Raw genomic sequence first — 22,543 nt, forward strand, 5'->3', positions numbered from 1 at the left:
GAACAATCCTCTTTCTGTTAACACAGTGTTTTTTCCATTTTACGAGCCGTAGAGGCAAGTTTTTGGAGTGAAAACTGGGTTCGAATCCCGTTCATGCCTCACGATGCGACAGATATTCGAATGGTGGTCAAATAAGGAAGAATTCTGTCACCGATCTTCAATTCTCTCTTCTTTTTTTTCACCGAGAACAACGGTCCCGAATTGAGTTATCGAAGTCCTCATCTGGAACAATAGACTCGGGTTTCTTTAACGTCGACTCATCACGCTTGGAGAGACATGTAGACCGATGGTCCACTTTCCTATCTAGGTCTCTCGAGACGCAACGGGTCCGATCCTCTCCTCATCGCCTACCCCCAAAACAACGGGGGGGGGGGAACCTCTTCGCAGTTCCTTCCTCTAACACGAGTCCAGTACCGTTTTTTCATTAAGATCGTTCGAACGGATCATTGTTCACTAGGAATGAGTAACGCATCCCCTAGTCACGCGGTGGATTCTCTACCGAAATCTGCAAAACTGAGAAAGAAAAACAATACTAAACACTCTTCCGCGCCGTTAATTTTGTCAATTAACGGCGCGTCGTTAAATGTTAATGGATTTTTTGTCCGAATTCCCTCTTAATTCCCTGTCCAAAGTTGTGCCACGTTTTATTTATTTATTGTTTTTCTATGTATTTTTTCCTCAAAGAAGGAGAACAAAAAGGTAAACATCGCATAAACGAATGCTTCTGTTTCGACCGCTACGTAATCGGCCTCGAAAAAAACAAGGGTGAAGTTCGTCTTCCAATCCGGAAAATAGGTTGTGTTTTACGTACGAAGTTTCGACGATTGACAGGGGAAAATAAAAGTACAATTGCGGAATATTCGCGGGATATCTCGTCGGAGTATTTCGAGTATTGAAAAATCGTATTATCCTTTTACAGCCACTTCCTGGTGAATTATTTGTCCGAAACCCGAGGGGGACATTGGTTTCTCTCCTCCTGGATACAAAGTGAGGACGTTCGAGGCGATAATGCCTCTCCCGCGGTCCTTCCTCCCTTCACAATTAATGCTAAGAATCTCGGAGAAGGGCATCGTATGGCCATTCTTACCACGTCAGCTGGAGGCAACAGCTGACTGTAAATGGCCTTATTATTCGTCACACGCATCGAAAGGAGAGAGGACGGGAACCGGAGGGCTTAGCATGGGTGCCGAGTTGAGGAAAAGAAAAGAAAACAGGAAACTGCGATCATCGACGAAACCAATTCCGGAAGGATGTAAGAAAATACAATAGAGAATAGGTAAATGTGAATACAATAGACGGGGGAAAAACACGAGGAAGGGATTATCTGTCGAATGAGATATCGAAATTCTGACGTAGATGGCCCGGTGAGAAAATCGAGGCAATGACGAACAATTATTGTTAATCTAACCAGCGTTTTTTAAACCTGGCCAATCCGCGTTTTGGATCCACTAGTCACCACTGGCTCCTAATATCTCTTACGAATGGCCAGGTAATTTGAGTAGCATCCTGCCGCTCTGGTTCGAATACGGACAGACGAAAAACCCAGGATATGTCCAGCCCGTGCCTCATCACACGTCCACCCCATTGTGGGACTGGTCGAACCCATAATGGGCTTGATAAAAAAGTGTATTTCGAACTCCTTTAACACGACATTCGAATAAGACGAATGCGAGTTGCAGATACTGTACTTTTAAGTTTTAAAAGTTTTATAGCCGGAACCAGTGAAAATCCATTAAAAATGAGGAAAATTTTGGAACGTTTAAGATAAAAATGAGGATAAACAACGGGTACGAGGTCGCGCGCGCCAATATCTCATCACCAGAATGCACTTCGATAGCTTATCTACAATCATTTGGGGGAGAGCAACAGTATTCCCGACTCCATGTTTATTATTCTACCTTAAGCTTTCTGTCGTCGAGATAATTGGAAAACAATTACCGGCACGCCGGCATTGTTGCCAAACGTTTGTATTTATCGTCACGACTTCTAAAATTCCCACGATGGCGTCAAATTTTAACACTAAAACCAACCAATTCATTGTTTTAGGTTTCGAATACGACCGAAAGTGTTGCAAGAAGAGAGAGAGAGAGAGAGAAGTATTTCCGAAGGGGCGCGAAATCGTGACGTAGTGTATGCTACGTCCTTCGAAAACACGTCGTAAGCGTTAACCCAACGACGCTACCGGCGTACACTTAACCAGTTTTATACTAGATGGGTGGCAGGCAGTAACTTAGAACCTATTATTTTCCAGACCGTTCCACTGTTTCGTGCCACCTTCCCCACTGTCTGATTACACTTGCCACCCGTAGAAGTAGAATGCGCTCCACCTATAGTCGACAAATATTTACTACTTTAAATGGCCTTCTATATGAAATTTAGGCCTATTAGGACGTGAGGAAATCTTGCATTGTATACTGTGCGCTACAATAACCCCCTACACGAACACGTGTAGGGCATGTAGCGTACGGTGCCAAATTAAAAACGAGAGTGGCTACAGATTGCCTTTCGAAATTATAGCCAAAAAATAGCAAAAGTTTATATTTTAATCGTCACGTGGCAAGTTAATAACCGCTTACGTAATAAAGCACCCGAAAATTTGTCACGTGTCGCTAATGGAGAAGGATAATGAGAAACTTCTGCGTGTAGAGACTAAGTACTTTTATTTAAATCTCTTAATATGATTTATGTCGCTTTAAGTGAAGCCAGTTTCTTAATTAACCGGCACTTAACTCGACAGGTAGCTTTTTAATAACTATCTTAACGAGGGAGTAAGGAGAAGTGGTTTGTTATCGTCGGGTTTATCGTCGTTATCATCACCTCGAAAGCTTTAAACGGTTAGGCCTAATTGATTTTTCTTTGCCGGAAATTTAGGTGCGTGGTTAGGCCCGTAACTCCCAATGAGGGCGCTACGGCAGGTAAAAGGCTGGAGGGGATAAGACGCCATTTTGAAGCAAAGGTATGAGCAATAAAAGGGGAGAGTTGGCCCGAAAAATTCTGGAGAAGGTCTTCTTTCCACGTCAGTGTCCCAGTTTTAATCTCACGTTCTACAATTACGAGAATTGGCCTTTCATTTCTGACATACTGCTACAATCCGGTAAGAAGATAACGTCTTAAGCAAATGAGTTTTAAATAACAAATTTAATTTGGCGGAAAGGAATATACAGAAAACAAGAAGTAATTGTTTCGATTTAATTTCTTCGTGTTAAGAGAAACTTCTTCGTGAGAGTGGAAAACGTGACAAAGGAGAGGTCGCACCGTCTTTCCCGACCACGTTTAGTCGCCGACGCAAATCGTTTCTATCGTTTAACACCGGAGGGCGCCATTAAAGAAGGGGGGAAATAAAAATAATCGTTATCGCGCGCTTACCCGCAGAAATTTATATTCGTGAGAAAAATCTGAATTTCGAAAAAGACGAACCGACGGGGCGTAACGAAATTATAATTATCGACAAAGCGTTACTTTCGATTATTTTCTCACTCGGTCGAACGTACGCGTAACGGAGCTTAAAAAAAACAGAGACGTATTCCGCATCCGAGAATTGTCCATTTTTACAATAAATTATGGAAGATATTCCGTAGTTTGTTCGCTTAGTTTATGCGCGGACGAAAAAGGCATTACGCAACGAAATCGCGATGCAGCGACGCGTGCAGGCGACGCCGAGTACGGTAGAGAAAAGCGAACGGCGCGCGGAGCGGATGGGAGTTTTGGCCTCCTCGGTCGATCGACGGAGCGAAAAGAAACTCACCTGGTTCTGCCCGCAGTCGGGAGGGCAGACGCAGCCACATCAGCATCAGCAGCAGGAAGGCCGCGGGGAAGCTCCTTCCGGACTCGGCCGGCATCCTCGACGACCTGTAAAGACCGCAGAGTTATTGACCTCCGAACGCAACGCTTACCGTCGCCGTTAATATCGGCAACGCGCGCGCGCAACGCGGCGCTATTCCCGACGACACCGGGCGGAGACTTCCGGTGGGCGAAGGCTTTACCGGTCGGTCCCGGGAGATCGACAGACCGGAAATGCGTCCCGATTCGCCTAAGGAACGAGAGAAAAAGAGAAAGGGAGGAAAAAAGTCGGGGAGGAGGAGGAGGAGGAGGAGGCCCGGGTCCCTCCGAAAGGGCCCTTCTGATATGAGACTCGAGCGCCGAGCGAAACTCCCCCGGGCCAACGATCACCGAACGAAACCTGTTTCCGGAGCAGCTGCGCTTCGAGATCCGATTTGGGAGTATTTTCACGGGTACCATACCGGAGCCAATTTAGGAACCGGGCGAAGAAAGTGCCACCGGAAGCGAACTTCCACCGGAAACGACGGCAAAACTTTCAAACCAGAGATGAGAAACTTGTAGAAAATAGAAGCTTGCCAGAACACTGGGATATTACGTCACCCGTCGGGGTCAAATACTTGAAATTTTTGGGCATTAACTCTCATTGGTACGTTCCAAATATAATTTGCAACCCTTCCTTTCCCTCTCTGCCAATGAAAACGTTCTAAGTTCGAACCTCGGATATTTAAGCGTCGCGACATTACAAGTACGTAGACGCAGGTGTGGGTGGAAAATTAAAAAACAAATTTGGCAATTTTATAACCCACTAAGAACAAATGAAAACACAATAATTCACGTTTAAACTCCTCGGGGCATTGGAAGCTGGACAAACACTCGAACAACACATAAAGGGTGGAATACACGCTCGAAGTTACAGTCGTATCGAGCACGGGAGGCTTTCGATATTCGATTTTACGTCAGAAAAAACGCGTTATTTCGAGAGGTAGCAACGACGCGGCGGCGAGCGACCCACGCAAAATCTCGTCTTTTGGCAGACCGGTCTTCCGGTGTTACCCGCGAAACCGGTCGAATAATTTACGTCCCGCGTTAGAAATTCCTCGAAAAGTTGGCCCCACGGACGAAGATCAACGTCCAAATTTCCACAATATTCTGGGATGTTTTCCAGGTGACGTAAGCGCCGTCGTCACGCCAGGAGGGGGAAGAACAAATGGTAGAAGTCCCCCCGCGTGTTTTCGACGTTTTCTCGAATTTGGGAAGGATTTTTCGGCACCGATTTAAGCAGAAACGAGAAGGGGTCGGGAGTCGCTCGTTTCCGTTCGACCGAACGTCAAACCGGAATACTGACGGACCGACCGACCGACCGACCGACGCATTCGCTCTCGCGTGAAGAAGAAGACAAACGAACTCGTCACGGAAGAGGTCGCTGCGACGTCATCTGGTCGGCTTGGCTCCGTCCCTTATCTTAATAAAACTCTGGACCAGTTACTCGCTCTCTTCAATTACGGAAGATTTCGCTTCTCTTTTTTCGCAAATCTCGTTTGCGTATCGAAATTAATCTGTTACGCATCGATGACGTAGATATCGGTGTTTGCCCCGGTGTGACGAAAGCTACCAACGTAAAAAAAAAAACTCGCATAATTTTTGCGAATCTGGAGGTTTTTATTGATTACATTCGAAATTTAATAATGTATGTCCACCATATAAGTGTCTTTCGAGTGTCTCCTCGCGCAATTAACTTACCGTTGTATCTAGGACAATGCAGAACGTTTTTCTGCTTACGTTCGTAAATAAGGGGGAGAAAAATCAGCTTAATCGACGATTTAACTCCGTTTTCCTTTAAGTAATTTAAATAATTTAGGCTGCGCATTATACTAAATTCGAACGTTTCTCCGGAACAAAGCCAAGAAGTTGGATGTCCGAATGGAGGCAAGTAAAGATAATTAAAGCGAAAATAGATAATTAATTTCGAATGCCGAAAATTTCGTTTACATTTAGTAAAATTTCCCCTCGATTTAACGAAGACGGTCGAACGACTTTTTATGCCCGCAATTTCCTCCATTCGGATATCAAAGTTCGTCGTTTTGTCATTTTTAACGAAACGGAACGAATTTCTCTCCCAAATTCAGATTAAGAGAGGAAACGAATCGTTATCCCACCCCTCATTTACGTTACATTCGCAGAAATTTCGTTAGAAAAAGCGGTAAATCGAGAGGAATAACCATTCGTTTTTCCAGTTATAAAATAATCTTAGCTACGTGAACGTACCAGAAACTTTTCCAGGTGGGGTCAAAGCTTGTGAACAAAATTACACCACTAAATTCTTACTTAATTATTTAAATTTGTGAGGTTTTCATATGTAGATTATACAATAAAGGGTTAATGTTCCTTTAGGTAGCCAAGATGGCGGCTCGTCTCTAATTCCAGCAAGGAAACAGTGGGACGCACGTTCTAACCTAACCTAACCTATTCTAATAATTTGGTTGCTATTATGGTAATTTATTAGAATAGGTTAGGTTAGGTTAGAACGTGCGTCCACACTGTTCCCTGTCTTCTGATTGCTGGAATCGGAGACGAGCCGCCATCTTGGACTACCTAGGTACGCATTAACCGAATAAAGTACTGCATCAAAGTCTCCCGTGATGGAGGATGTAATATTACGTGTCTCAATCACTTTTACGATTATAATTTGTGGAAAATAAACTGACAGTTCTCTCATTTACACGTTGGGGTATACCCGAGAGGCACACCTGTCAGGTATACCGGTATGTGTGTAGCCGGATTTAATCAACCGGCAGCACTTAATTTCCGTTTTTAACAAGTTAACAGATACAAATTATTCTAAATTTACTGCCATTTATGAAATTCAAAGCCTTTTATACAGAAGAAACGATTCTGGTATCCGTAACGACGAGGAAAAAAGTACAGAAACAAATGTACGCATCCGTATCGAGAGGAACAACAAAGCGAACAATTCAATTTCGAGTTATGGACGACGAACCTTCTTTTCAAATAAAGAAATTTCGACCATAAAAGAAACACTTTCAATTTTCATTGGCACTTGTGTTATATTAATTCCTTTTATTTGCATCATTTAAAGGGAAGGAGAATAGCTTCGAGGAAGATGTCCTCGTTCACTTGTTCTAAATATGCCATTTATTTTAAATTAACTTAATAGTAAAAGTAACATTGTGAGGCATACAAATATAACACCGAATTATGTACATTCAACCGTATTTTTTGTGTATTTGCGCTTTCTTCTCCGCTTGTTTTAGCTTTGTAATTATCGACAATCGCCAACAGTATAAATAGAATAGGACCGGGTCGAGTTACATGACATAACGCCCGCCACGCATTAAGTGCATATATATATATATATATATATATTTTTTTGTTAGTGTTCGTAGCAATTTGGAGACGTATTCGTAGTGTGTTTCGTTACGCTACGCCCTTCTAGGGACCGGAAACGACGTCGCGCCGCATTACACGCGTTTTCTCGGAAACTCCGACCGTAAAAATACGTGTAAATATTTCGTAAATTTCCGTCTCAGATCCCCCTCAAGTTATGCGAAACTTCAAATTAACGATTCCCTACACGAATTAAAGAATTAATCTCGTCTTCGGAGGCGTCCGGTTTCGAAATCGGACCAAATTTGTCTTCCTTTCTCGATTCACCAACGATTGAATAGTGAGGGCCCCCCTCTTTCCATGTCAAAGTGGGTCAGCGGGGGGAAAAGGCCCTCGGATAATTTCTTCGACCTTCGTTCGTCCGGGACATCTCTACTCTTTAAAACACACACAAAAAGGGGAGTTTCTTCGACGTCACCGTTCCGAGGAAGAAGCGGGAGGCCCCTTCAGTCGAGCGTAGGATTTAAACGCCTTTGCAACGATTGCCGGGTTCGTTGGCGTAGAATGAAGTGGAGGCATCGCCTGACTTATGGACGTAATTCGTTCCCCTAACACATTTCCTATCCGAGTAGTCATTTTCCCATAGAAATCGATGTCGTATTTTCCAACGCAAACCGGAACCATTAACTGGTTCTTGGCTCCGATTCCGCTTTCAAAATAGAATTTCCAAAGAAGAACAAAATTTTTAACCGAGCTAAATTATAATCAATAGCGTATTTTTTAAACTTACGAATTGCCCGGGGAATCTCGAAGCATCTTCACGGATCCGACGATATTTCGTAAAAAAAACCTCCCCAAAAAATTCCGGAAGTTCGTCTTGACGCTACTTCCGTATAGAAATCCACGCGCAGGGACACATTCGGCCATGTGAGAAAATGAAATTAAACTTAACACTTTCGTCAGAAGGAGAAACAATACATTGTGTTTCCGTATTGTCGCACGCTCCGACACAGGATTAACAAAGAACGAAATTGAGCGATGAAAAAAAACTGGAATGTTTCGTCATTTAGAAGAGAAATTCCTCTTTTTTTCTTCTCCAATTTCCTCGATAATCTTCAGGAAATTCGAGAACCGTGCTAAATCGCCATAGAACGAAAATAATAATATTAAAAACAAAGCATGGCAAACAGAAAATGATCGAGCGATTACGTCGACCTCATACTTGACCGCGGAAGACTCGTTCCTACTTTTATATAAGGCCAATGCTAACGACGGTTCTTCACCCGACAACTCAGCGAGTCACGATTCTCTCATTTTACCTTTCCTTTCTTTCGTTTGACGAAAATATTCTTCCATCGATAAATCTCCTTTCTTTTTTTTATCTTCATTTCTTACCTGGAATTTTTTTTCTTATCTTTGCCATGTTTACCCCTCATTTCTCTTTTAAATTCCTCTTCTTGCGTGGCACATTATCCTATGGGCATAAAGGGCAATCGCCCGGGACCCCGGTTCGGGGTCCCGGGCGATTGCCCTTTGACTCCAGACATATTTCCCCAGAAGAAATATGTCTGGAGTCAATACTGTACGTGGGACCCCCTAATTCAAATTCGCCTGGGTCCCACGATGCCGTAACGCGCCACTGTCTTCTCGTGCGTTTTTCTCGGCCCACACGTAAATCAGTTTACTTGTAGATATAATCTTTTGTCCCCCATACAGAATCGTTTCTACACAACCCCCATCGAGACGTCAATTGGTTCTAAAATGGAAGAAGAATTGGCATCGTCCTTCGTATTTTACAATTCGATCGATGGATTTTTGAATTTCAAATGTCGATTTCGAAAATATTTCTCGGTCGTTTTATTATTTATTCCAAAAACCAACCCCCTCTACCCCGGCTCGCTTATCTGCCCTGGATATCTTCGATCTTGACATAGTTATCCACACCGTAGAGTTTCTTCCTCCCCGAAATACTTCCTCTCGTGCTCCTTTTACGTGATGGATCTATGTCACCTTCGACGTTTTCCTTTCTCCTAAGGCTTTAAGTTTCCTTTATCGTCCGCTAAATAATTCGCCCTCGATATGGCAACTTCTATTGTGTTTCATATCTTCGACCTTTCCGCTTCCTCTCGAACTTCCCTCAAATAGTACCACTACCTCAGATTTTCTCATCTCTTCGTTCTTCCTCAATAATACATCTTACTTAATTTATTTGGGGGGAACTTCAAATAAACAAACTAACTAACAAAATTTCTATTGAAAATTTGGGGTTTTTTTAAAACTTTTTCAGCCCCGAGGGCTTCTTTCTAGCCATTCCATTATGGCTCCAGCCAGGCCCACAATGGAGTGGTTGGGTGATGATGGACTGGGCCCGACAATCCGAAAATTCCTGGGGTTTCTCGACCCCGGATCCATAGTGTGCCACCTTAATACCTCGACCATCCGGCCTTCAAAATATGGGCACATAAAACACGGCAATTTAATTACTGTAAGCAGCAAAAGTTCTTGAAATTCGAACAGATTCCACCTGAGAATCCTGTGCTTATCGCGACGGTTCGAAAAACCTTTATCGGTTACGTTACGCTATCGAAAGAATTATCAGGTTCTCGTGCATGTGTACCATGCTACACATGGACGGTCGTTGCTCGTATAAACCGGTGTAACTTTTTCTGATGATAGAAGATCGGGTGTTTACCCCGCAGGCATTATTGTAAGATGTCGAACTTTAGAGTTTACGTTACAGATCTGTTTTTATTTATTTATTTATTTATTTTTTCTGCAAACAGAAATATGCTGATCCAGTTTATACTCCGTTGTTTAATAAGGTGCCTTCTATAAAAATCGAACGTAGTGTTCTTTGTTGTGTCGAACGGATGTACGCATTTTTTAATCGAGTTTATAATAAGTTATTTCTAGAACGGGGCCGCTTCATCGGCGCGTGAAGAACACAAGACTGCAAAGTGGATCCACCAAGTGAAAAGATAGAATCTTCACGTATAAAGCCAAGGCTTGGTCCATGCGCAAAAATAATAAAAACCCATTTAAATATTTACCGAGTAATTAAAACCAACACCAGTCGTCCCGGTGTACAGACGTAACCTCTTTCAATCGTATATGAACGTCACTTGACCCCCCCATAAATTATTCGTAGAGAGAAGAATAGAGATAAGCTATAGTCACGAGGACACTGTAAAAATAGATCGATATCGTGTAGTTTACTCTTAATTGAGGGGACATTTTCATATAAAAGGAGCAGAAAAAACAAAGATGGAGGATATCGAGAGGCATAATAACCCAGATCAAATGCCAATAACAATCGAATAAAATCGATTAGAGTCGATTGTGCGTTGAGTTTCGATGCGCACGAATACATTGTTTAGGTGTCGAGACACTACAATTACAGAAATACAGTGTTACGAGCATTACAACCAATTACCGAAGCAGTGTTTTCGGAATTTTCAAGATTCAATGGCATGCCCCGGCCTAATTAAGCTCTAGAAACCGCATTATCGTAATTAGTGGCACGTAGGGGGGTGTTTTTTTTCTTATTTCCAAGGTCGTTAAGGGTGATCTCGAGCGATAACGAGACACCTAAACAAAATGGCGACCGGAAAGAATTGTTTGTAGCCGTCTTTTAACGAACGGACGACCGACTTTAATTTGACCATAATGCTTTGCGTAGGCGATACGCGTTACTTATTTTTCAATCCGCTCCCGGGTCGACATTTTCCAGAAGATAATTGCAATTCAGACGACGTAGAGCGATGAACGAGTGACAAAAATTATCGCTAACGAGTCAGAGGTCACGACAGATTTCAGACTGGAAATACGATGATTTTTTTCTTCGGTACAGTTACGATTTCGAAAGAAACGTGTCATTTCTACTTCAGACTCGTGCGTTACCATCTCGGTTACGTCGTTAAGGTTCTATTTTGGTCGGGGCACATCATTAATATTGTCGATTCTTCCCTTCACTATCGTCGAATGAAATTCGCGAGCAACGAGGGGGGATCGTCGTCACGCTTGTGATTAACGACGAGAATCTCGTTTCCTGAGAAATTTAATTCGTCTCATGTTAGGAAACACGTCGAAATTAATAGTTTTTTTGATATACAATCGGGACAACCCCTTTATTAAAATTGAAAATGTGTTGCAGGTGCGCCAGTCATAAAGAATACTTCGAGAAGAGCTCAATTTTATCCTAAAGTTGAGGCTAGCCAAGTATGTTTATTTATATATATATATATATATATGATTGGTGTTTCGCGCTATCCTATGGGCAAAATGGGCAATTGTCACCAACAGGAACCTCAAACCAATCTTCTATAAAAGAGCTTTCCCTTGAAAAACTCCCAGAAATGTTTAGAACCATTGGCATAACAGAACGGTTTTGTAGGTTTGTGTCTATAAATTCCCAGTTTATATATAAAGATTGGTGTTTGGTGGAAGCCACAGGCGATTGTCCATTTTGCCCATCTACAAATAGATCGGGAATATCTTCGTCGCGTGCAAATAAAAATCACTTTCGATAAATCGCCCATTTTAATCCAAATACTACGCCACTTTTAGACACTACAAAGCAGCTACTCATGGACTTACAATGATGAATATCTTTAACGATAATATATTCAACAATTTATTACTGTCGATATCGATTTCTATTTGTAGTTAATGTGAACTATGAATACTAAAATTTCCAAGAGGAAGCACACGATAGCGCTTACGAGAAACCGCCATTTTTTCTCCTATAAACTCTGTTTTCACGTCCTAACGGAATGGTCGAGATTATCTTTAACAGAAAACTAAGATATATCTTAACTTATTTAGGTTCCTAGTGTTATGTAACAAGGGAAGATCGGTCGAAAAATGACATTTATGGACTCAGCAAGAAATCTTGTGTTTTCCTGTATTTATGGATGTTAGTGTGAGAGGCACGATTTTTTTCATCCAATTCGAAGCTCAATAACTCATGTACCTTTCGCCGAAAATACTTAAAATTTTGCAGGATTGTTTGCTTACTGGGGAAGAATGCTTCCAGAAATTTTCAGGAGGATCGAATCACTGGTTTGTGAGATTGGTTCCTTAATATCTCCCTAATAAATATGAAAACTTATATAGGTAATGATAGCAATTATTAGGGACGAAAACAAATAAAGAATGCCGGGAAATTCCGAATATAACATTGACAGCTTTATTAATAATAAAAACGATTATAAAAAGTCAAACTTATTCGAATTGGATGCGATGTCAATGACACCTGACAGCGATTCAGTCTCCTTGAAAACACTCGACTACCAAACATTTTAATACCAAAACACTTTGATACGTATTGCTTATTAATATCACATCTGTTAGTTTTGCAGTTAATTATTAAATGCTCTTTTCGAGAAAAAGAAACAAATGTAAGCGACATTGCCTTCATTTTTCCAAGAAGATTGCGCGTGTTTTTCGGCCAGAGTCAGCCATTTTAACATTTCGTCTTCTACAATTAGAGCATAAAAACTTCGTTCGCCTCCATTGTTAAGTGCTGGCATACGGAAGTGAAACGAAAATATTTATAATTCTCAATAATACATCTAAGAAAAAAGTCTAGCGATTAGACAAATAACTCGAAATTAATACTAAAAGTGCACGTTTTATTTTAAACAGGGAAATGCTTCAACCTTTCGCAACCACTTTCAGAAGTCCCCCCCCAAAACCACTAGAAATTAAGGGAAATACAACGATTGCATGATAAAATTTAAGATCCATCGATCCTATTATTAGTACAAAATCACTTACGTGTCAGATGTACACCCTACTCCCCCCTTTGCCTACATACGCATGCAGCAAACTGATGCGAATCATCTATCATTCGAGATATAAATGCGTGGATCCATTATAAAATATATAATTTATTTTACGAAACGTAAATTTTGTTACAAATATAGTTTCTAGAAGAGCCTTAACTGTAGTTCCGTCACGAAATTCACACCTTTCCTAGTAAATTAGCCTATATAATGGTGATTTTTATGGCTCCGAATAGCAGGTAATGCTTTTTTCTTTTTTGTATTGTATAATTGAAAGGGTGACGTTTTCAATAAAATATGTTACGTAATGCACTTAGTGTTTAATAGGCGAATCAGGAAATCACGAATGATCATTGTTCAAAAATCACCTGGAAGATACTCGATAAGAGGGTGATCATTTCCAGGAAGGATGCCGAAAGCTCTCGACTCGACAGCTCCAAGTGGATCAGATTTACTTTGTCGACACTAAATAAGTAAATTGAATACGTGTGTCGGTGGGATAACACGGGGAAAGTATGGCGATCGTCAAAAAATAATCCCTCAACGTAGAGGAATGCAAAAAATTGGGTTTTTTTTCCCCTGTATGTCTGCATATTAGTAGGCCTATATGGGTATGTGGAATTCGCCTACTTTGAAGATTAATATCTCCCGTGCCTTTAATCGAAAATTCCTGAAATTTTGCAAGTAGATTCGTGTATTAGGGGAAAATGTTTCCAGAAATTTTCAGGAAAATCGGATCATTGGTTCGGGAAATATGGCCCCCATCACCTTAATACTTCCCGAACCAATCTGGAGACTTATAATAGTAGCAAATTATTAGGGATGAAAACAAATAAATAATGCCTCAAAAGTCCAGCAACAAACGTTGCCAGTTATTATTAATAATTAACATACAAGTTATTTTCTGCTTGGCGAAGCGATCATTTCATACTTTGAACTTTTCCGCCACATCCTTTCGTTTTCTAGATCTTTAATAATATTTCTATTTTTAATTAAGCTCGGGAACCTCAAAATAACATTAAATAAGTCCGGCTTCGTGCTATTTCGCAACGGATGAACAAACAATAATAAAGAACACAAAGGAATACTTTCAAAAATCCGGAACAATCTGTGAAAATACGAAGAAAACCATTCCGATTGAACCAAATATTTTAAAGAGGGAAAGGTTTTTCATATCCATTATAAGCTTAAGAATGGTCAAAAATAAACCTGGAAAATATCGAATAGACTTTTCTTATGTACAAACTGGATTAAAAATAAATAAGCTCTCTATATCTGGTCTCGATTTACACCTAATTCCGCTCTCCAGATCCTCTCCATACCTGGTATATCGATTTGCACCTAACTCCATTCTCGAGATTCACGAAGAAATCTCCATAAATCCACAGAAGAATCGGCATTCGACGTTCACAATTCCATTTGCACCATCAAACCACCAAAAATTGCAGGTATGAAACAATACCCTGTCTGAATTTCGGGAAGAATGCAGAAATTCCTGGAAGATTTTAGTCGCTTAAAGCCGTAGTTTCAAATTAAATTTGAATAATAAGGATTCGAGAACCAAATCTTGGATCCGATTCGCATGGTCGAACATTTTGATAAGTCGACGATCTTACCGAGCAACTTAAGGAGAGTGAACCCCCCCAAAAAAACATGGCAAATTAATAAATTCGAGGAAATCAAAAGCTTATAGGAAATTCCAAATTTCGAAACCAAAATCGGACCACACCCAAACAAATAAAATAAATGTGTGTCCTCCACGTGGATTCAAAGTAAGCCATTGTTCGTTTTTTTAAGTCGTTAAAGGAAAGAATTGCATCTTCTGTTATACACGGAGAATACAAATCGAGGTCTCGATCATTATACGGCGTATAACAAGAGATCTGTACAATATTGCATGCTTATTCTTATTCTTATTCTTACGAGGAAATTTACTGCACGGTTCCACTTCTGATCTGGTGGGTTTCTTTTTGTTTTACTTTAAATGCAGCCGTATTTTTGTACGAATTGTCAAGTAGATGATTACTGTACGCGGCTTTCTGTGTAGAGCAACACGTGCCCGGTCGTTCTTCCTTCCTATACTAGTTTTGTACACAACCAGCCCACTAATTTCGTACTATATAATGTGCCTATTGTTATAGGTAGAAAGGTGTGGGTCGCGTCCTATAAAAATATCCGTACGAATTACGTAAAGGGTGAAGAAAAATGATCATAATCCTCGGCCTTACCTGGCTCATGGAATCCTTATCATCATGGTAACGAAAGATTCGGGCTCTAAGAAATGATCCGTGGTTAGATGACGCGTCCTCTATTGTCTAGCGTCACTGGTTCGAAAGCAGCCAGGCGAAACTTACCGGATGCCGGCAAACCGGGCGGGTCGAGGCACCACCCCACTTAATCTTTCCATCTAAAACCCCGTTCACGCTATTGTTAATGGCCGCCGGATCGACTTCTATTAATTTCCGGACTGCCAATAACTTCAGTTTAAGAAGTTCGAGTGAATGACGTTAAGTAAGCCATTTGTAATTAAAGGGGTGGAAAAAACAACGAAGGACAATATGCTTTACGAATCAAAAGTTACGCATTGCGAGTGCGAAGAGTTGGAAAACTGGTGATGGAAATTCTCGTGTTCGACGTCACACGGGACGAACTTTACCTCTTCCATCCGAACTTCGACTTTCGAGGAGAGTCGGTCTGGAACACCTCCCTCGTCATAGATAGCGGGCAGCGACTTCGGACGGTGGGCGGGCGACCCCGTTTACGGGTGCACGAATCGCCCCGGGTCCACTACCACAATGCACAATGCAAGGACGGATCCCGGACGCCACCCCGTCCGAGCCGCTAACCACTCCGATTATCACCCCCCCTCACTTGGCATTCCGACGATTTACGATCACCAATTTACACCCCCCGAATCTCGTGTTTACCCAAAATGGCTCCTTCCTTCGATGTTTCCAAAATTATTAACGAAGAACCGGAGGAATCTCGACTTCCTCAGTTTCCAAAGATATATGTGGTTCCATAGAAGGGTTACCATAATCGCGGGGCTACCAAACTTCGGTAAACCCCGCGTGATGCTTATACTTCGGCAAATTTTATCTCGTTCCCTTTTTAGTTAATTGTCGAGTGATAAGATTTGGCGGGGGAGGAAGTAGGAAGAGAATGGAGAGAGAAAGGGAGCCCGATCTTATTTTTGGCCTCGACCCTCCAGCGCCAGGCGGGTCCGCAACGGCGTGAGAAAGAGCGAAAGCGGGTCGAGGACGACCGTCCCGGCTTTTCTTTTCGTGAGAAAAGTTGAATTTACAACGAGGAGGGTAAAGGGAGGAGCCCGCGGCCCGCATCCCGGTCTCCTCGAACGGTGGACCGCGAACTACTCGGGGGGGGACGAGGTCGACGTTCGATGCTTCTCTCCACCGCTATTCAGAGATTAGGCCCGCTTCCGGCCCGCCGAATATTCTAAAATCGGGGAGAACGACCGCGAAAGGTTCGACGACCGAAGAAACCAGAAGGAACTGACCTGTTGCGGGGTGTCGCTGGGCTATCTTCCGTCCCTAGTCTCGACCGGGACGGCTCGTACGCGCATCCTGTCTCTTTCCTGGTCGACTCGCTTCTGAACGTGCATCCACGCCGATATCGTTCCTCGACCTCGCTTTCGTCGCGCCGTATGGCGTATTCCTCTAATCGAACCTAATTCGAGAATAATTTTTAATGTTTTTTTTCGTTTGGAAATTCAAATCGGTCTTCTTTGATTACCAGAAACTTACTCACTAACCATATTATATTTTGGTAAGATTTAAAGTATCCATTCACGACGATAATTTAAAAAAAAATAAATAAAATATTAGACATTATCAATGGAGAAACTTGTGTATAAACCATGAATTGCCGTCTCAATTTTTAATCTCTCGATATAATTTATTTTTATTTTTCTATATTGGTAAACGAAGTTACTAATCACTCTTTTGTATTAATGAATTAAATAAATTTTCTAAAATTTAAAACTTGTCCATCTTCTTTACGAATGTACTCGTATTTCTGCCGTCCATTATTAACCTGTTACGGAAGAGGAACGTGTGAACCGATGATACAATATGTAAACCATTTTTTTCTTTTGTAACTCTTTCCGCCCTGTGGGCACTAAGAGGGCCTCTTATAGCAAGCCCATTATGGGTTCGGCCAGGCCCACAATGGGGCGGCCGGGTGGTGAGGGATGGAGACCGACATATCCGGACGGACCACCCCTCGAAAAATTTGTAGAAGGTTGTCATTTGTAGAAGGTTGTCTATAAGGAAGAAAATTAAATAAACGAAGACATTTTGTGACGTTTTGATTACATGTAGGAAGATATACTCGAAGTTCTTCGTCCTACATCTAACCTTGAAGCTTCTTCCGCGTATTGTATCGAAATTTCAGGATAGCTGCCAACTCGGCACTATTTTCTCTCTCTATCTCTCCTTTTTTTTGACGATAAAGTATTGCCAAGAGAAAATTAAATACTTCAGCTTCTCGATTCGAATTTCGGGTATACCAAATGATTCTGAGGAATCCGAGTTTGTGTCCAGCTCGGATTTTCAAAACTCTTCGCGAATGGTTTCATTCGGATCGTTTCTACCACTTGTCCAGATAATTTGGTTGAGTTTCGAACCCACGATGGAAACGAAATAGGCTCGTTTCCCACTCAAAAAGAGTTTTAAATAAATTCAAGGACTCTAATTTAAAATCCGTCAATCTCCCGGAGTGTTTACCGGGTGCTCGTGTCTTAGAAAATAGAAATACAGTAAACTCCCTATAACACGGGTTCATATAACACGGATTCGTATAACACGGCGAAAAAATTGCGATTGTGTTCGTATAACACGCTAAAAGAGACTCGTATAACACGGTAAAACGTCATCGCCGACTCGTGTCGCGACAGGATTGCTCGAATCTAGACCAATAGCGGACATTGTACAAACCGTTGAGTTTAAACGAGCACTGAACCTACTAAAAAATCATTTATTATTCAACGGCCATAAAAATTATATTTTCATTAATGATGTTTCCAAAGTTAAGTTATTTTTCTGCGAAAAATTTGCTAATCAGGAAACACGCGTCCGCCGTTCGACGAGCCGCTCCGCGACGAAAATAAGCTTAAGCCACGGCGTCGTTCGAACGGTGCACACTCGGTAAGTAATCCTGCAATTTTTTGTTTATAGCATAGTTTATATGGATTATTTCCAAAAAATTATACGTGATTTTGGAAATGTTTGAGTCAAATTAGTCTAGAATCGGTTAATTTTATGGAAGAAAACCATTCAAATAGCCGTAGCCCCTGAACTGCACATGTGCCGGGCTGTGATTGGCTCATGTATTTAAGTGACTCGTACAACACGGATTCATATAACACGGAACGTATCTACCGTGTTATAGGGGTCTGCTGTAATGAAAGAATCGAACAGTACCGTTATGCAGATGCTCGACTGGTTTGTTTCTATTTATATTTCTTTTGTTAATTAATGTCCTGTAACTTTTGCATATTGTCCATAGTCGCGTGACGAGTATTTGTGAAACATGTGGTGTAATCACACGTTGTTCGATTCTTAGCGATCCGAGTTAACTTGTGGTTTTATTTTAGAAATATCGTCATTCAGACAATAAAGTCCTGAGTGTTCGAACCCGGACACTCAGGATGAATGTCAGTCAATCTGCTATTACGAAAACGCTAGTTTGAAGACCTAAAGGAGTTAACGACGACCATACATTCAATACCGACTAGTGTGGTAATTTCCAATACGAAATACTGTCTACAAAGATTTACAATTTCGAAGGTAAAACAATCAATTTTCGGGTACGCTCAATCACCAGAAAGTATGGCAACACATAGTTACACTGTACAGTATGTTATTAATTAATAAGGCTGATGGTATCATCGGAAATGTTTTCTTATGTTTACAAGAACGTGGAAGTAGCCTCGAGCCAAAAGTACAAGCAGGCATTGATAGTTTCAAGCATTCTAACATCGCTGTTACTTGTAGCACTACAAGCAAAATGAGCAAGTCTCTAAAGCAATCCTTTTTGGAAAGACAAATATAAAAAAAAGTTTTTCTTATGGTAGATTTATATAGAAAATTCTTCGGTTAAGCTGCAATACCCCAAAATTACCTTAAAAATCGTATCAGAGAACTGTATTTCTGTAGTGCAGCCTCTTGACACCAACTTTCATTGGCAGTTAAAACACCTTGCCAGAAAAATTCGAGATATTCCTCAATGCAAAATGAGCACACAACAATGATAATTAGAACATACATCATATTGATTTTAGAAACTAATTGTTTTTTTCTTCTTTCTCCTTTGTCTCGATCGCTATACAAAGTTTTCGTTCAGTTTAGAAGGTATTTTGTCGTTTATTTTTTAAGAAGAAAAATATTTTGCACATCTAATAGTCTTCTCTCGCGTGTTAATTTGTATTTACATTCGCACAAAGAAAGCGATAAAAATGGTTTTGAAATTATGGTTGTTATTGACATTGTTCGTTTGGGGATCGTCTTTTCATTATTGGGCTGCAATTTGAAAATTGCAGATCCATAAATTGCCACTATCGTCCTTAATCCTCAGAGACCCCAAATTTTAATTATCCCCAACAGTGGCGTAGCTAGCATGGGTGACACCCGGTGAGGATATTGTGGTGTCACCCTTTTTAACTTTTTTATAAAACACCGTTGAATTGTAATATCTTCGCACTCGAGCAACTTGCACGATATAATGAATATGCGATGAGTTTAGATTTATTAGAATAAATCATAGTAAGATTTTCAGCTGGTGCGAGCTCTCGTAGCGTCTCCTCATAGCGAAAGAAACTGTCATGTGAGGCGAGCCGTTGACCTTTCTTTTTTGTGTTTTTTTTTGGTACAGGCCTACCGGGTGTCATCCCTACACACGGGTGACACCCGGGGCGGGCCGCCCTCACCGCCCCCCAGCTACGCCTCTGATCCCCAATAATCATAGACCTCACCAAACGTTGCCTGCAGAAAATATAATTCGGTTCACAATACCGGTATCTAGCCAACAAATGAATTAATTTTGTATAAAAGATTTTAACAATAAGCCTTTAATCGCTTTAAAAAAATATTTAATACAAATATACTTTATTACACTTTCGTAGAATATTAACAATGAAAGGGATATCACACACATGAAACAATTAATGCTTTATATATCTCCAAAAATGCATTTCGGCCGTTGGTGTTAGTGGCCCTCATCAGACGGCCGGATGGCCGAGCGGTCAAGGTGGCAGCCTACCGCTCTGGGGGACCCGGGATAGAATCCGAACGGGTCGAATAATCCCCAGGAATTTTTCGGGGGGTGGTCCGTTCGGATATGTCGGGCCCCGTCCCTCACCACCCGGTCGCCCCATTGTGGGCCTGGCCGAACCCATAATGGGCCTACTAAAAGAGGCCCTCTTAGTGCCCACAGGGCGGAGAGAGTTAAAAAAAAAAAAAAAAGTGGCCCTCATCAGTTAGGTGAGCATCTTTTAAATATAAGGCAAATATTATCCTAAAGAATTTATTACACGACTCACACAAACCACCAAAATGTTTAAAAACCGTACACTTAGCTGTCGACAGCTTTACAATTGTAAACATCTTGATAGATAGCGAGGTTGAGGCCGAAGTTTTAAACGCGAAAACGTGTACGTCGGACGTTCAGCGCCGCTTTCCTGTAAGCCTAGAAGTTTGACAATGGCGTTTGGAATGTCGAGCATGATTCCACCCAGTGGCGTGCCGTCATTGGAAGCGATGGAAACGCCGATTCCACCTTCCAATGACCTTCCCTTGTATTTTATAAAATATAAATTTTCATATTTTAACGTACGTACTTTGCATTAATTAAAATTAATATTTTATTATAACTGCATTATGTATCTTTTACACATTTCTATACTACATGTGAAAAAAACGATAAGATTGCTATTGTATATTCGAATAATTCAGTGGCGGAAGGAGTGTCGAAACCGGGTCAGTTTCCAATCAGCCAGATTATATAGGCATTGGCACATGCGGTTTACAGAGCACCAACCTCACCCAGTTTAGCTGGTAAAAGCAATACACGCATAAAGCATCCAATTTTATATCCCGGACCGGTTCTGAGCTGTTAGCCGCCTGCCTGTCAACTTCCAAGCAGCCAGATTATAGGCATTGGCGCATGCGCTTTACAGAGCACCAACGTCACCCGGTTTAGCTGGCGGATGCTTCACACACAAAGTTTCTAATTTTATATCCCGGACCGGTTGTTGGCTGTTAGCCGCCTGCCTGCTAGATGTTCGGCCGCCTCGCCCGATTATGTGAATCACGAGTAGACTAGATCAACGGTGGGCAACTCCCGGCCGCGGGCCAGCTACGGCTCGCGAAAAGTTTCTATCCGAGCCCGCGAGATATTTAATAGATTATTAAATTGGAAAAATAACTAATTAATAGTTATTTTTCCAATTCTTTCGTAATTTTCGAAAACGATAAGAGAAATAAATGTAGTAATTAACTTTTTATTTATTTGTTTCATATTTGCAGACTAAAAAAATTACAAGTCACAAGAAGGCGTGAATTAACTACTATGGCCCGCGGAAAAAACGTAAAATTTATTCTGGCCCATGTTATAAGAAAGGTTGCCCACCCTAGACTAGATTTATAACTTAACCCAACCGATAGGAGTTTACTGGCATGTTTTTATGATAGTTCTGTATAGTTGACAGGAGTTTAAAAAAATCCATTAAAATATTTGATATATTTATTCCGCGTTTATTCCGCTCTCCCATCTTATATTACTTACGGATTTCAATGTTAAACCGGTGATATTACGATTTAGTACGTCCCATCTGTAAGAGGATGCAGAAAAAACGTGTACAATTCTAGTAGTGTTAAAAATTAACTGTTACTTTGGCAGCATCATTTACAACCAAATTTAATGAATGAGACGTACGTACAAATGGTAGCAAAAAAAAGCTCTAGAATTTATTTTCCTTAAATTTACGATTTATGTATCGGTTGTCATAAAAATTTCTTTTCACTTCTTTCCCAAGACTACAGATATTCAGAATACAAAGTAACCGGTTTCAACTTATTTCTACTTAAGTAGTAGTTAAATAATTAAGAGATTAGGGAATGGGGACATAAATAAAACCCCGATGAAAGAGCCGAAATTTTACTTAAACAGAAGCTTAACTGAACCAATCTCTTGCTGAGTACAGTGGGATCTGATCTCTTCATAATATTAGATGTAATAAAGACAGAAATTTTCCAGTTCAATGAGAGTGACCGAAAAGCTGTAAATTTTGGAAATTTCCGTGGACACTGGTCCTAAAACGATTAGTTAGAAAACGACACGGACAATCTGTTAAGTTTAACATATTAGATTTTTACAGTTATGGTCAGAACGTTTAAAATCTACAACCCTGTCGCTCCTTTGATATATACTAGTGATGCGACAAAAGAAGCATTTGACATCGACCGGTATCGGCACCCTCGGGATTTGGCACGCACACACCTACCTGGACCGTCTCTGATTCCATTCATTAGCCACTCGTAGGGAGCTATTTCACTAAGTGGATTGTTTTAAGATTTAAAAAGTAAAGAATATTTTGTTACTTTTATGTACGTTTC

The 22,543-nt window shown here is 41.0% G+C and overlaps 1 protein-coding gene across 2 annotated transcripts in view; it reads right to left on the reverse strand.

The window, feature by feature from the left end:
- LOC136971693 (protocadherin-15-like) overlaps positions 1-16,597 on the reverse strand; it is a 25,697-nt gene extending 9,100 nt beyond the window's left edge. For both annotated transcript variants that reach the window (XM_067266170.1, XM_067266169.1), the window contains exons 1-2: positions 16,429-16,597; positions 3,746-3,849 (exon numbers count right to left, since the gene is read on the reverse strand). In XM_067266170.1, the coding sequence (XP_067122271.1) occupies positions 3,746-3,839 (94 nt within the window). In that variant the 5' untranslated portion in view covers positions 3,840-3,849; positions 16,429-16,597. The remainder of the gene's footprint in view (positions 1-3,745; positions 3,850-16,428) is intronic.
- Positions 16,598-22,543: the final 5,946 nt, after the last annotated feature.

This window comes from Centruroides vittatus, unplaced genomic scaffold, assembly GCF_030686945.1.
Source record: "Centruroides vittatus isolate TY-2023 unplaced genomic scaffold, ASM3068694v2 contig_2682, whole genome shotgun sequence".
NCBI lineage: Eukaryota > Metazoa > Arthropoda > Arachnida > Scorpiones > Buthidae > Centruroides > Centruroides vittatus.